The following is a 17524-nucleotide window of genomic DNA, read 5'->3' on the forward strand; positions in this document are numbered from 1 at the left end:
GGGTTATTGTCTCAGGATGAAAGTGATTTTTCTAAATTTAACATGAATTATATTTTGATCATTATATTATTAATGAGTCACAATATACTGAGTCATAAAATAAGCATTCGAATAAAATATCGAATATTAAAACTAAGCTGATGCTTTGTTTGTAAATTTATGTGCATAAATATATTTGCATCACCTTCTATATCTTTCAAGAGATGTATTATTTGTGTACAAAGTAGTGAAGTTTCCCTGAAATGTTACTTTGATTAATAACGACAAAATTATCCCTACTGTAACTGAAAGAAATTCCTCTTGGTCTTTGAGGAACACCAGCGGTAATGACCTGTAGAGCAACGCCATTAAGTGATAGTTTATGAATGTTGTTGGTGTTGAATCCCACAACATATATATTATCTTCTCTGTCCACTGCTACACCCATTGGATATTCTAGGTCATTGGATAGATAGGCAAAGTACTGTTTTCCATCTCTCAGACCAAAACAATACACGGCATGATCTCCACTGACAGATATGTAAACACGTAACTTGGACATATCTAGAGCAGCATGAGCATGTGTATTATATGTCAGTTGACAATCAAATTCATGGTGAAACTTGACATTTCCATTCCTAGTGATAATACTCCAGTAACATTTCTTACTAATTGTGTCACCACATGGGCCAGATACAACGATCCCTTCCTCCCTGCTGACTGTGTCAACAGCACAGCATTTATACTTTGTTGTTAAAGTCTCTGTGTCTCTGATATACTGGTCTCTAATGGACAGAAACTGGACGGTTTTCTTAGCATACATTGTTATAGCAACTTCATTGTCTCCTATCAGACACATGCCTGAAGGATTTCCAGGCAATGTGTGGATTGTGATGAAGTTATGTGAGGAATCATACAGACAGCATGTCTTGTTATTAGAGTCTGCCAGAACTATGTATCCGTTGGGTAAATGGACGATACCTACGTAACGTGGCTTTGTTTCACTTGGACAGTGAACGTCAACAACTCTAGAGAGCTCCACGGTTCGTTGTTGAGGAGGTGCCATAAGACTTCTGCATTTGAATTCCTTAGCCTCCTCTTCGCATACTATTTTCACCAAACGTACTGAATCTTTAGAAAGTACCGCTTGCATGTTGCTGTCGAGTTCAAGTCTTATTCTGATGTTATCCACTCTTTCAAACTTTTCTTGAATCTGATCACTGTAACAATGTAGCTGCTTGATCATTTTGCTAATCACAAGAAATTTTTGTGTATCCGACCCAAATTGGCCAACCATCTCTAAAAGTGCGTGAGAGTTTCTGATGGCACTTATCAAGGACTGACATTGGTGATTTTGTTCCTGTTTTCTGATCAACCACTCCTTGTAAATTCTATTTCCCTCAAGCTTCACCATTTTCTCTATATCATCCAGCACAGCATTCAGTTTCTTTCTGACATCTCCAATTTCCAAAGAAATAATGTTAACATGTGACTCCATAATACCTATATTTTCTTCATTCATTTCCATAAATTCCTTAAGATGATCCTCTAATTTTAGTATTTGTTCTTTTATTTTTTCTTCCTTCATCTCCTTCAACAGACCTGAAATACTCTCTTTCAATTCGAGCACATCCTGACATGCTTTATGATGAAGGAAAGAACATGTCCCGCAACATGCAGTCTCGTGGCTCCTACAGTAAAACTTGATATCTTCATTATCGTGTTCAGGGCATCCAAATCCCTCTTTAAATCTTATGCGGCTTTTCGGATTATTTTCTAATTCTTCTGTGCCAATAATTTGATGGCTTTTAGTCATCTTCATTTTTCGATGGTATACGGTACAGTTATCACACATAAACTCTTCACATACGACACAGAATTTCTTAGCAAAGTCCGATGAACTCGAACATACTTCGCAGAACCGTTCCACTTTCGATTTCCCTACTAGTGTAAATGGACTGTTAGGGAATGAAGAAGCCCATTCTTCAACCGGTTTATCTTCATTTCCTGGCCTGGTTACTGCTCTACAAACAGGACAGATAAATTCCTCAAATGTTTTATCAGTACTACAAGCCCTTTTTGTTATATAGTCCTGTAGGCAGTGTTCACAAAATGAATGCAAGCACGGCAGCTGACGGGGCGAGGTAAACCCGTCCAGACAGATCGAGCACCTGTGTCTGTCTTTGAAGGAAGAATCAGTGATTGCAGTAGCCATTTCAACAAAGACATCAAACAAAGTGGTTATGAAGAGAATAAATCATAACTGAGTGGTTTGCATAGCACTGTTAACAATAATTTGTCTTAGAGTTTCGCCTTAACTGCTTCTGATATGTATTAATCACGTAATAATATTTTCCGGTTTGATATGAGTGTGAAGTGTTCGAATCAAGACTAGACTCCTAAACCCTGTACCGGGTTTCTATATCTCTAGCGACTTAACCGGCAATACGTAAAACATAGCATGGGACACACTTTGAACGGCGTTTGGAGGTGGAAAGTGGAGCGACCGACCCACGAACCGCTCTTGAGGGGGCCCCGCACTTCAGGCCTAAGGTCGTCCTAATGAGTTTGTCAAGCTATATTCTCCGGTAAATTGGAAACGCTGATACAGGCCCCGCGAGGTCATGGTCGGCCCTAGGCACCGCGTACTCCTAACGCCGCCTCTGGGACACACTATATCAACAAGTAGATCTCCGCTTCTTTTTGTTTAGTGACATTTATCGTAGCCGGCTTTGACCACTACCCCCTCGTCGTCGGTTGCAATCACATGTCCAGCAAAGTTCGTGTCTACTAATGTCATCTTCTAATGATAGCAAACATGACAGTAACTGTAAAAGTCGCTAACCCCATGCGTAATAACTGGTCCTTTAAAAACTGGTCATTGTCTTGTCCACTGTCTATTTACAGAAAGTTCTTTATAGGAAGTCACAGATACGTGCATGTTGCAGAGGTTTCAAATTTTGACAGTTTCTGGTTTTTCAGATAGCCGTAGCCTTCCGTATACAGATGTATGCCTTGGTTACCCCTCCGCCCCCCCCCCCCCCCCCGCCACTCCCAAAACAAATATTGATTCCTGCCACACACAATAAACATGACAACAAGAAAGAAAAAAGATTCAAAATCTGCAAATAAATAAGACAATATATTTAAAATATGAATAGTAGAAGATGCTGATTACTTTATATGACAGATTTAATCGATTGCTGCCATATTAACAAAACAAATAAATGTTTATCTTCTAACACAGACAAATGAAACAGTTAATTGGTATAAAATATTGATAGGTATCAAAAAATAATTATACATTTTATTAAGGCTAATTTGATAACTCAGATATGACATACAATTATAATTGTAGCCATGTAAAAAAGAATCTGAACATTTTATATGACAATACTAATAAATATTCCAGGGCTGGAAATAAATCAAACTTGAACTTGACATTGAATATCATCATTCAAAATGTATACACTGAGGATTTAAATAATAATTTTATAGAAAAAATCTCGTGTACGTTAATTCAAATATTTAACGAAAAACAAGAATCCCAAACAACAAGCATGCTTAACATTAAATCAATAGGTATTTTTACGAGGAAACATATGTTTTGTAATGGATATCTATCTTTTCTTAGTTTTCAGTCCATTGGTCATTCATATTTATCTGTTATTTTTTATTTTATTTGTACAGATGTGGTCATTCTCTGAGTTTGGACCCCGAATGAAAGAAAACTGCCATTGTCTTGCAGGTAAAATCAGTTTCCTATACATATGTTCCGTAACCTCATAGAAACAGGTCTAGTACATCTTTAGACTGGAATGGAATTTTACTAATTTGCTTGATTGGGTCCTGTTGCTAAAGGATTTTGTACCATTCAATACATATGGTCTTTAGAAATATGCGTTTGAATGAAAAATGTAAATAGTATGCAAATGTTAATGTAATGGGATATGTAACAGGTCAGACATCAGAATTTGCAATAGTAAAGCCCATTATAAAGTTACTACAAATACATTTTTATTATATACAACACTTTCTCATTATAATGCTGTCTATGGGAGTCACACAGTATACCACATTAAAGCGAGACTGCCTTATAATGAATTACACCATACAGCACTTTCTAATTGTTATAACACTACAAATATTCAAGGCAATCATCTTAGAGCACAGATGTAAAAAGTATTTTTCTTTTAAAGTTGACACTGAGCTAACAGTCAAGCACTTACACGAACACTACAAGATATATTATTAATTAAGTCTTCAGCTTTTGTTTAATTTTTGTAATGGCAAATCATGAGTATGCAGTGTTGACATTATATCGCCTGCTTACATAGAATGCTGGATGGATTCATTATTTTTGGCAAGACTTTGCTTCAAGTTTTTTACTGCTGACCTTCAAATTAGATGTTGTTATGGTTTACTTTGAATATATATGAATTCATTTAATATGTGCCTGTCTCTGCTATTGCAATTCTCCTTTTGTGTGCTAAATTCATTCCTAACTAGGTTTTCTGAAGAAAAGTGTTTGACAGCCATAAAAGATATGCTGCAAACTGCAGTTTCTAATGGGTAAATTATTATTGTTAACCATATTTAGAATATTGAATATTAACACAAGACATAAGTAAACTTGTGATTTGTATATTAAAAAAATGATTCTGTACTTGCTATGTAAAACTTTAGAAAGCAGATAATGAGATTGAAGCATGTAGCAAAGTTTAAATTTCCCATCTTTGTTGATTACCTAGATTGAATACTCAGTATATTGAGAGTGAATATTCATTATAGTGTGACTGATTATTTACTATAATGTGATGAAATATTCACTATAATGTGACTGAATATTTGCTTTAATGTGACTGAATATTCACTATAATGTGATTGAATATTTACTATTGTGTGACTGAATATTCACTATAATGCGACTGAATAATTCACTACAATGTGACTGAATATTCACTATAACGTGATGCTTTTACCTGTTACCTTGTTCATGCAGGTCGCCATCAAACCTTTATTTTCATATGGTCAGGCAGGGACTGCCTGGCAGGTAGAGTAAAGGCGGAAACAGTTGTGGTGATAGTGGACAGTAGCTAGTTAATTTTGACTCTGTTTTATCTCCTTTAGGGGCTAACATATTTTTAAAACTTGATTGTCTATGTGGCACAATCAGGCAATAATAGGTGCACTTTGATAGCTAACAGGGTAAACACTCTAATTATGTGACAGAGATATTAGCACTCAGTTTATTTGCAGTAAACCATCTATTATAGATTGTGTGATGGAAGCTGTTTGTTGTTTGCCTGGGCTATGTTTCAGAGACAATTTTAACAACAAAATATCAAAGACTATTTCTGTCTAAAACACTAATTTAAGGCTAGGATGTAGTTTACGTACTATAATTTCAACACTGTTGTACTCACTTAATTTGTCACACTGAAGTTATCGTAAAATTTCAACAATGTTTAACTTTCCTTGATTTGTCAAACCATCTTCGACGACATGTTAGGAGAAGAAGGCGAAGAAAAATTAAACTGTGGTTTGCTCGCAAAGGGCATCATCGTAATGCCAGTGTCATTTACATCACCCAAAGTTTGTTTCGACAAAGTGAAGCCCATCGTACCATCAGTCTCAGTGCTCATTGCGTGGTATTGTTTAAAAGCCCTAGAGATAACTGTTATCCAAACAGTTAGGAACGCCTTAGCTGACTCATGGGTACGAGGATGCCACTCAAACCCCACACGCCTTTTTACTCGTGGATTTAAAAGCCAGTTGCCCCGATACATTTTGATGTTTCGTACCCATCTGTTCAACACAGGTACCAAGACGGAGGGTTTGTCGTGTACACGTCCCCGTCGACTTAAAAAAAATCTGTAAAAACCTCGGACACTTTTGGTCTGTCTCACACATCGTCAACATGACGTCCCTTCAATTTCATCTTCCCGTCAAATTGATTCGTGCCTTGTACGGCATCAGTCGCGAAAAAAATCCACAAATACGTGCTCGTGTCTTAGAAGCCAGTCTCAGAGAAGTCTTAAGATGGTTTACGGTGACAGCACGTCAACTACTTCAAGGCACCATTCACATCCCTCATCAAACCAAACGCTTTTTTGAGAGAAATAAAGCAGCCGTGACGCAACTGGCAGATCCGCGAATCTACACTCAATCTAAAAATCAAATCATTTCAAACCTGGAGGTAGCGGTTTGCAAGGAGGTGTCATCATTCGTTCCCCAAGAAAACAAAACCACTCCCCGACCCAAACGTACCCAGAAGAAAAAGAGCAGTGGTGTCAAGACCAGGTCACAGACCCAGAAAAAGAAAAGAACCTTGAAAAAGAAAAATAAACGTCCCAAGAAAAGACCCTAGAAAACAGCTTCTTCCCGCAAGAGAGGCAGTACAGTCCGGGGGCAACCTTACATTCCCACGCCACGACCTGCCGTGACAATGTGCTCTGGAACAAAGATGTTACACCCCGAAGCTATCCCTCTGCTACTTCCAAAGGAAAGAAAAGGAAAGGGCTGCCTCCTCGCTTAGCCAAACATTGGGACGTGTTGTTCCTCCTGTCCAAACCCCTCCACACATGCGAAAACAACTCATTCAAACATCCGCGAAAGACGTCGTCGATACCATGTGACAATGTTGCCTGAATGTCTTGAAAGGAACGATACCTTTGTCTCAGTATCAGAAAGAATTCTTAGCCAAGCATCGACACGTTCTTCGCCAAATGGTCAAGTAGTAAATACACATCCGTCAAAAGAAAAATATGTTTGTGCAACGTGGAGGATTTGTGCTCCTGTTGCTAGGACCCGTGCTAAAAGCTACATTGGGACCACTGATCACAGGACTTGTGGGAGCTACTGCACTACAACTAGCGCAAAGATAAAAAATTATGAAGTAGATAAAAGGGACCTCTGGGCTCAAAAGAACTTAGACATGACCTTTAGAATTTGATGGAAGGACGAAAACTGATTTTAGTGCCTTACAAACGATGGATGGAATTCCATCGTTGGAAAGAACATCGGACCCCACATTTACCTCCAAATCCTCATTTGAGCGAGATGTCCCAGTTACAACATGAATCGCAATCTTTGATGGATCCCAGCGATTTGTCAGAAAAGGAAAAATCGGAACGGTAAGGTCATGTGTTGCAGCGACATCAACTCTCTCACCAGAAAGCTTTAGACGAAACAAATCGGATGACTCTGAAAGAATTTAAGTTTCTAATGAAAAGTCCATCACCACCACCACCACCACTAGTGACCAAGACAGACATAGCACCACAGATGCCTGAGGAAGAAGAGGTACAACAAGTCTTTCAAACACCGTCAGCGGCTTCCATCCCTAGTAAGATTGCAGCGCCATTTTTGACCCTAGCCCCACACGCCATCAAGAAGAACTTAAAGCTTGGGTTAAAATGATGATGTCCAGTCCTCCTTCAGCAGAAGTAAAAAAGAAAGAAAGGAAACCGGAAATAAAAAGGAAAGGAAGACAAAGGCTCTCCTATTACCACCGACATCACCACCACTACCCTCAACTTCTACTCCCGTTGCACTTCGGACACGTAAAGCCGTTTCCAAATCACGAACTCGCCCCAGGCAGAGTAGCATCCGTGAAGGGTGGGTAACTTGCTAAAACAAAGTCCTTTTCGATAATTTGTTAGGAAGCAATTACTACGATCTATCCCATCCTGCGGGATACCGAGCAGTTCAGAAATTGTATCGTGCTGCCAAAACAAGACTGAAAAGTGTCCGTTTACCTCAAGTGCAACGATGGTTACAAGAACAAGCCACGTACACCTTACACAAACCCATTGGACGAAAATTGTGCAGAAATTGCACCCGAGTGGAGGGCATCGATCATCAATAGCAAGCCGATTGACCCGATGTCTCTCATTTGGCCACCTACAATCGTAGCTACAGATATTTGTTTTGTGTCATCGACGTCTTTTATGAAGTTGCCTGGGTCGTACCTTTGACTACCAAATCGAAACATATAACTGCCGTTGAAACAAAGCGGTCGTCACCCTCTTCGATGGCAAACCGATAAAGGCACCAAAGTTCTGAACCAAACTTTCCAAACAGAATTAAAGAAACGAGACATTCATTTTTTCACACCTAAAAACCTGAAAACAAAGCCTGCTTTGTGGAACGTTTTCAACGTACCTTGAAAGAACGCATGTGGAAATAGGTTGCGCATCATCACACTCTCAAGTACATCGACGTCTCACGTATAATCAGTCTTACCATCGGAACATCGGATGTGCCCCCAACGAAGTGACTGTCTTTGAGCGCTTGTTTGGTACGTCCCCCACTACGACTGTCCCCAAGAAAGGTGGAGTGTTGCCGACGGGACATTGGGTGCGCATTGGCAAAACTAAACTCACTTTCGACAAAGGTTACTTACTAAATTGGACCACCGAATTGTTTCGTGTCACTGGACGAGTGCGTGGCCGTCATCCTGCCGTCTATAAATTGGAAGACATGAACGGGCAGGTGTTAAACGGAACTTTTTACTTGCCCGAATTAAAACGAGTGACCAAAAAAGAAGACGAAGTCTACGACATCGAAGGTATTCTCGAACACAGAACCCGTAAAGTGGGAAAACGACGTGTCAAAGAAGTCAAAGTACGTTGCAAAGGATATCCTTCCAGTTTTGATTCTTAGATCGACGCTTCGCAAGTCATTGACTATAAAAAGAAGTGACCAGAATGCCCTTCAAGATAGCCTCAGCTACGACAGTGACCACTCCTTCTCCGAGTTCTTTTCTGCAAGATCTACAAAAGCAACCCTTGTGGGTGTGGTGTGGAGAACGTGTGCCTAAAACGCAAATCGTCCTTTCCTGCCAAATCTTTGTGGTGAATTTTGTCATCGGTGCTGCCATTGCCTATCTGAGTTTGGGACAAGGCGACAAACAATTGTGGACCATTTTACTCAGCAGTTGCATCGGTTACGTTCTCTCCAATCTTTCCCTGAAAAACTCTAACGGTAACAACGGGAGCCTTGCAACCAACGTCATTCACCCTCCCAGCAGTCACCAATCCAACAATCAAAATCCTCTTTAAGACACTCCTCGCACTTCGAGTGACCCCTCGGACAGCAGAACTCTGGAATTATGAACAACTATAACCAATTTTACTTAACGTTACAGAGTGACAGTTCCATGGATTTGTTTCCCCACAATACCTTTTGCTGTTTCACGGCCAAATTACCTCAGGCCATCCAAATGGATCATGAAGCCCATGGAGAAGTGGCCTTGGTCGAAATCATTCATCCCACAGAAATAAAGAAACATCACTGAAAATCAAAACACTTTCCACGTCGAAATCATGAACGACCGCGTGTAAAAAGCTATGAATGACATCAGGTTTTCAGGTATCAAAAATTTAGCAAGCAATCCATCATTCACCATCAATACTGTGAAAATTCCGGCTGGCTATTATTTTAGCAGTCATCATTTGGTGGACACGATTGCTTCCAGGTTCGATAAACAATTTGGCAAAGCCCTAGACAACCCAAACGAAGTGTCACCATCGAGAACCATAAAGTGGCTCGTCGCCTGATGATGAAATTTAAGGATGCCCAAACGTTTTCCATCAGTTTTAATCGTAGTTAATTTGAATTTTTCTGTGGAGACACAAACACGGCACCGAATTTCTACCCGAAGATCAACAGCAATACAGAATTCGATCCCCTATAGAACTTAACGAAGGATTGCATTTGATTTTTCTGTACTCCGATGTGATGGAGTACAACGTGGTGGGACACACAGCCGCACCGTTACTGAGAGTCAATACTTCCAAAGTGGATTCTGCCACAACGAATGACGATGAAGGTGGAAACACGTATCACGTTCACCGTGAGTTTGTACATCCTCATTATTTACCCGTCAGTAAGTCGTATTTTGACACTGTCAACATTAGTATGAAAGGAGATCTGGGTCAAAATAATCCCTTCTCCAAAGGGCAAGTCACAGTGAAACTCCATTTTTGAAAAAAGATTCTCTAACGACATTTAAGTCGTGTATACTTTGTACCAAAGAGTCGCTAGACAGCGAGGACATGGATTTGGAGATATGCTGAAATCTGCCTTTCGTTTTGTGGCCCCTCGTCTTTAAACCGATGGTCACAAGAGGATTGCAAGTCTTGAAAGATACGCTCTGACGCAAGGCAAAGAATTTCTCCAAAATGTCATCATCGATAACAAAACCCCAAAGAAGACTTCTTGAGAGCAGGCAAAAATGTCTTGGTTTAAACTGGAAAAGACAATTTTAGGCCGTGGAGAAACTCCTATAAATGAACTAACGCTGCCGAGTCAGGTATTCCTGCTTCCCTGACGCCACAGCAAGGTAAAGGCAGAAAGAGACGACGACGATGACACCCCTGCAGAGGAGTTCACACAAACAGAACTAGAAAGACCAAGTAAAGAAGAACCATCAGAGAATTAGACGTTTTTGATTATAAAAAAGAAAAATGATGCACCGAGAGTCTTGTGAATGTTCCAAGTCGGACCTGGATCTGTTTGCCATGCCACCCACTTTGCTGACGATGCAATAATCTCAATGGGTAGAATTTCATCCAGTCTCCTCTGTCAAGTACTCAGGATCAGCCTCCATCGAATGTGAAATAAAATGACAGTACAAAGATTGCATCGATCTGAATAGCAGTTACTTGTACTTGAAAGGCAAAGTACCCGACACGGACGGCGGTGCACAAGAGGCCGAAGAGGTAGTAGCCCCCGTCAACAACTTCATATATTTCTTGTTCAGCTCAGTGGATTTGTGCTTGAATAACAAACTGATCAGCAGTAGCATGGATACGTACCCTTATCGAGCATACCTCGAAAATCTCTTTACATATAGAAAAGAAGCCAAAGAGACTCATCTGGAGGCCTGCTTGTTATGGAAATCTGACACGCCGGGCAAGTTGAAAAGCCTAGATCCAAACAATGCAGGGTGTAAAGACCGTGAAAACAAAATTGACAAAGCCGTAGTTTATAACTGATGGATCGCTTGCATTTGGACATGTGGTTGCAAGAGAAGTATTTACTGAACGGAGTCGATGTCCGTCTCAGATTGAATTGAAGCAGTGCATGTTTCCATTTGGCGGATGCAGTTGATGCCGCTTACAAAACTGTCATCGAAGAAGTCCTACTCTATGTACGTCACGAGGAAGTGTTACCTAAAGTGGGAAACGACATCAGTCACGCTTTGAGTAGAACGACCGCCAACTATCCGATACGTAGCGTGGAAGTGAAAACTTTCATTATTCCCGCTGGACAGCGATCGATAATCGAAGACCATCTGTTCCAAGGACAGTTACCCAGGCATTGATATCGTCGAGAATTCAGCCTTCAACGGAGCCTACGAAGAAAATCCTTTCCTGTTTCAGCACTTCGACGTGTCCAAGATCGAAGTCTTTCGAGATTGCAAGACCTTGTGTACCAGATCTTTCAGACCTAACTTGGAGAACAATAATTACTTGAGGTCGTGCTTGTCCCTGTAAGAAGGCTTCGGACAGTTAGGGAACAACACCAGCCACGGCATTTCGTACGACGATAATTATGATGCTATACTTTATGGGCCTTTGATTTTACTCCAGACCAAGGCAGTGACGAGGACGTTTCCACTCTACAACATCTGGCTAGCTGTGTGTGGAACTTCAATTTAAAGGACCAATGAAGGAGACGATGAACGTCCTCTTGTATGCCGAATTTGTTAATGCGATAGAAATCAACAGTTTGAGAGAAGTCATTTTTGACATTTAATTGCTATGGAAGACATGGGAAGATAACGTGGAAGCAGAACCATCCACCAAAAAAGACAAAGACGAGGAGGACATGGTAATGTCCAGATGGTTAGAACAAGAATAAAATTGAATTTCCTGTTTTGCTAAACATCTGGCAGAAACAATTACAGGGTTGACCAAGAAAAATTGCTTTGGATTTCAAAACGGTCTTCCCAGTCAAATTCAACACGATAAATGCCTACTGATGAGCCAAGAAGAAACATTGGACGAGTATCTGGATGACGCTTGGGGTCTCTTCTCGGAAGAAACAGTGTTACATCAGTGGTATATAGACTTGCGTGATCATTCCTCCCCTACAATGACTGCTCTAGTGATCAATCGCAGCGGATATCTCTTGGCGCAGAGTATGGAAACGAAGCAAAGAAACGTTTACTTGACAGAGATTTTCAAGCTAAAATTTTATTGATTTGTGAATTTGGCTAATTGCACAGGTGGCTTACACATTACTGGTTATATTATTTGTGGTTATATTATTTGTCCATTAGAATAACTGGACTAAATTTAATTAATAAAAAGTACGAACTGGCCTTTCATGTAGTCTGTTGTGCTTGCGCCTTCTTCCGGGTCCCTCGCATCTCTGCCTCGCTCGGACATTTGTACTAAAATGACGGAATGTGGAACTATTTCCACCCGTCTAAATTATCAGGTGCCCCGAATTGTATGTAAGCACGGAACCTGGATGGCTCTATAAATGGGTGGTTCACAATAAGCGTCTGGACAGTAGATACAGACTATAAACATGAGAGTGTGTTTGGTCTATTCACACTCATGATAGCTATACATACAAGTCGTTTGGGACTTTATAGTCCCATGACCTGACGGCTTAATTTACCAGCACTCTTTGAGCGCATAAACGCGAGGGGAATGTGGCTCTGATTCCTTCAATCACGATTAACTAAATAGCCTGCATTGCAGGCAGAAACCTGTCACACATGCCCCACCAGGGCGAAAGCGACGTAAATTTAAGAGTCAATCAGTCATTCGCGCCATTCAACACTGAATAACAAAAATGGCCAGCAATATATCACATAAACTGAATAAGTTTCAAGAGGTATTAGTCGATTTAGAAATGGTGGAGGAAATGTTGGTGTGAGTTGACTATGGGTGTTATAACCCCCATCGTGTAAAGATTGGAATCAACAATTTAAGAAGGGCCAAAGAAAGACTAAAACACTGATCAAAAAAGAAAAAGAAGAAAAGAAGGCTCTAGAAGAAAATAAGGAAATCAGAGCTTACAATAATCTTGAAAAAAAAGAAGAAAATGAAAAGAGAAAAAAAAGACAAGATAAATGTGAAGGAAGAAGAGGAGTGTGAAAAAGATGAGAAGAAAAAGAAAACGAATGTAGTGGAAAAGATAAGGTGCTGGTGGCAAAGAAAAAGAAGACAGACATTAGAAGAAGAAACGCAAAGGCCCTTTTCAGGGCACCTCCATTGTCTAAAACAGATGTTTATTCCCTCTTGCCTAAAAATCTTTAATCGATCTTTTGTATGATAGATGTATGTCCATAAATCTATGTCTATTTCTCTAACCCTGTATCTAACCACGTCTCCATGTACATGACACTATTTGTCCCTAGATTAGCGCGTATTCAGGTCCACCCCTTGAGTAGTGAAGGCAAGCACTTTACGGACAATGGGAATCTCCATATAAATACCCCTTGGGCATGCTTACGGACAAGATTTATACATTTATATGGACAATGTGAATTACCATTGCATGACCCCTGGGTACGTTTACGTACAAGATTTATAAAGACAAAAGGTTGGGCCTATATACGGACAAGGGAAAGTTTCATTTTTGTATAGGATTTATAGGAATGGAACAGGTGGGTTGATGTCAAGGTACTGAACATTGGAAACAATATGTCAAGGGGCTGACCTCAATCAGGCCAAACAGGGATAGCGGGGACACATGCACATATACATAAATTGATGAGCATCAATCTTTCACACATAAAATATAAAATCAATTAAAAAATATTTTAGCCAAGAAAGCAAATCTTTTCGAGACATATGAGTGGCCCTGAAAAGGACTTTTGAGTTTTTTCTTCTTTTTTGTCTTCTAATCCCTTCTTTTCCTCCACCAACTTCTTATTTTCTCTCCTACGTTCATCATCTTTTTCTTCTCCTTTCTCTCCTCCTCCTCCTCCTCTTTTTTCGTTCTCTTGATCTCCTCTACTTTTTTATTCTTTCATTCCATGGTTTCATTCTTGTTCTATCTTCTTCGTCCTCATTGTCCTCCTTTTCCTGTTTCAATAACTCTCTTAGTCTTTCCTTCGTTTTCTTTAAGTTGTTGATTTTCATTTTGAGACTATAATATTAATCATCATTGAGTTTGAGCATCATCTCCTCCATCATACCCAGATCGCCTAGTGCTTCTTGCAACGTCTTCATTTTGTCAAGATGGTTGGAAGACACTTTGTATTCCATGATGAATTGCGCGAATGACGAACGTTCGACTTTATATGTTTCAAGCACGGACGTGAAGGAAAACATCCCTTACACTAGCTTCACATATTATCTACTATCCACACAGAAGGGAAGAATAAAAAATACTTTATACTATCCACATACATACGCGTGCACATACAAACCCAATACCTACAATCAAAAACAGCAATATATTATATCCACACAGAAGGGAAGGAAAAAAGCCAACATCTACTATTAAAAAACACAATATTTACTATCCACACAGAATGGAAGGGAAAAAAAAACAATTAGATACTATCCACATACGTAAGCGAACGCATAGAAACCGAATATCTACTATCAACACACAAACGTTTCGAACGCATACAAACACACACACACACACATCAGTAAAGTAGTCAATGCTTATAATCACACTGCTCCACTTTCACACAAACTGGCAGCTTGACTAGTCTCTTTTCTAGAGATCTAGTTAGCCCTGAGATGGGTTGTTGTTTTCTAACTACAAATACACCTGACTAATGGTGATATCTCCCAGGCCTGGCACCATAGAAACATCGCCGGCTCCAGTCCTGCTCCCAATTTAAGGTTGTGGCTGGTAGCTCGGAAGAGGGGGGATGGGACTGGCTGCACTCTCCCAGTCTTCACTTTCAGGGATAGTGAAGACTTCCCTATGTCTTCTCCTATTCAACACTCTTGGATAATGTGGCCTCCTTATCTCCTGCGCACGCAACTGGTCTGCTACTGGCTGTGGTGCTGGTAATGGCTGTGGAACTGGTGATGGCTGTGGTACTGGTAATGGCTGTGGTGCTGGTACTAGTTGTGGTACTAGTACTGGCCGTGGAGGTGTCCTCGCCTCAGACTTGACCTCACACAGAGGCCGTAGCATTAGGTGAAGCAGGATTCTTTCTTCCTTCTCTTTCTTCTATTTTGTCTTCTCCTCCTCCTCTTCTATCCTGGCTTCCTCCTGTATCGCCACCATGGCCAGTTCATCAAGTAGGCGCCTGGCTTACTCAAGGTGCATTTGGAGTTCCAACAATTTGGCAATTCTGTAACTCATTTTTTCGCAGTTGACAGGTCAACGATGGGTAGCCAGACTGACGAACGCTTCGCTTTATATGAAGCGCGGACTTAAGGAAAACATACTTTACACCAAAACTCACAATACCCATATAATCACAAAAAATCATGGAACGCGCGGACCTGAAAGAAATACTCACGTTGACCCTTTTTACTTACAAACAAATACACACTATTTAACAAGACTGAAAAACCAAGTGTTGATAGGTACACTTCATTTTTTGACATAAAACAAAGAAACCAAGTGCTTATAGACACACTTCTATTTTTTAAAACTACAAATATAAATTTTGGCAATTGACTAGTATATCTTTTCTAGATGTTTATGGTAGCCCTGAAAAGGGTTGTTTTGCTAACGGTGAGTTATGGCAATCTTTAATTTTCTAAAATTGAGTCCCCGTCTGGCTGAAAGCTTTCCTACAGGATAATGTCTGCTTCTTCGAAAGAGAAGGCGAACTCTTTCGTGTGTACACGGCAGTCCACAAAACCTCTGTCTGGCTCCTTATGTTGCTGTTGCTGCTGCTTTTGCTGCTGCTGTTGTTGATGTTCTCTAAGCTTCTGCTGTAGTCTGTACTTCTCTGTCCACTCCTCTTGTTCTTTCTTGATTTCCCCTCTGACATTCACTATCTCATCAGGCTTGGGTATCTGGCTTTGCATGACACGATGTAAATTCACGTAAGCTACGTTCAGCTTGTCTAGTCTTGAACACATCTTCATAGAAGGATGAGTCAACAATGGACGGTCAGACTGGAGACTTCATCTCTTAATATGGCTCAAGCGCGGACGCGATAAGAAACACACGTACGATTTTTGTTGGTCGGAACGCTATGGTAGCTGATCTTTATGGTGAGAGATAGAGAGAAGTCAAAGAGCATATATAGTCACAGTGATTTTTAAAAAGACAAACAAACGACAGACAAATTTTTCAAAACTCAACATTTTTTTCAAACAACAAACAACAAACAATTTCAAATAAACAAACATTTTTTAATCAAATTATTTTTGACAAGGTTATCAACGTTGTGAAGACAAGCTAGACTTCCACTGAGGCAGGTCATTAGACCATTGATGAACAGTACGTTTACTAGCTAAAGACAAAAGGTATCCATAACGGTCACAAAAACATCGAACTACCTTGTCATCGTTTCTACAAGAGTTACAATCAAAATAAGTCACTAAATGTCCTAAGGAATATCCAAGACTGCGTTGATGAAGAAAATACACACAATATTGTCCACACGCTATGGAGTCTGTGCCTAGTACTTTCACATTTTTGAATCGTGTCGTCTGGGCATTTCTTCTCTTAAAGTCAATGATATCGTCTTCCAAAGGCAGCAATCCATACGAATCAAAATACTCCGCACAACCCTCTTTAAGGAAGTAGACGGCTACCGAGTGGGTTCCTGGGAGATGACTGTCGTCCGTGTTGATGACATAAGCTTGATGTTCTTGAGGTTTGTAATGACGCAGTTGGTCTTTTGCACACACGACATGATTCCAAGAAGCAGTGTACGAACTGTTGTTCAAAAGGTAATAAAGTTCCCAGGTATCCATTTTTATTTTTTGTGTTCTTATTTTGTTTTCGCAGGTTATGATAAGTCATCAATTCAATCCTAACTTTTTGCATGAAAATCTTTGACAAGTAACCGTTCCTTCTCCGCACACTGAGCCAAGAGATTTTCAATGTCATGGATCTCAAGAGCAATCAATCAAGGAGAGGAATGATCACGCAAGTCTTTATACCACTGTTGCAACACTGTTTCTTCCGAGATGAGACCCCAAGCGTCGTCCAGATACTCGTCCAAATTTTCATCTTGACTCATCATCATACATTTTTCGTGTTGAATTTGACTGGGATGATCGTTTTGACATCCATAGCAATCTTTCGTGATCAATTCTGTATTTTGTTTCTGCCAGGTATTTGGAAAAACAGGAGTCCAGATATTGTTCTTGTTATGGCCATCTGGACCTAATCACTATGACATCTTCGTCTTTGTGTTCGGGTCCTGCTCCCGATTCCATTTCCAAAGATTCTTCACCATTCAAAGAAGGATAACAGTCTTCCACAGCATATAATAGTCTAGAATGACTTATCTCAAACTGTTGATTTCTAAGGTATTATCAAATTCGGCGGAAGAACAGGCCGGGTTCCGGAGTGGAAGAAGCACAACAGAATAAATATTCAATCTCAGGGTTCTGTGCGAAAAGTACTCGCAACACCAACA

At 40.2% G+C, this 17524-nt stretch overlaps 1 protein-coding gene across 1 annotated transcript; it reads right to left on the reverse strand.

Annotated features, from left to right (window-relative positions):
* Positions 1 to 208: 208 nt before the first annotated feature.
* Positions 209 to 2315, reverse strand: LOC149783385 (transcription intermediary factor 1-beta-like). Its single transcript, XM_089932828.1, has one exon. It carries the CDS (start codon positions 2192 to 2194, stop codon positions 209 to 211), a length of 1986 nt encoding a protein of 661 aa, XP_089788954.1. The 5' UTR covers positions 2195 to 2315.
* Positions 2316 to 17524: the final 15209 nt, after the last annotated feature.

Source organism: Sinohyriopsis cumingii, chromosome 14 (assembly GCF_028554795.1).
Source record: "Sinohyriopsis cumingii isolate HCF-2022 chromosome 14, ASM2855479v2, whole genome shotgun sequence".
NCBI classification, from domain to species: Eukaryota; Metazoa; Mollusca; class Bivalvia; order Unionida; family Unionidae; genus Sinohyriopsis; species Sinohyriopsis cumingii.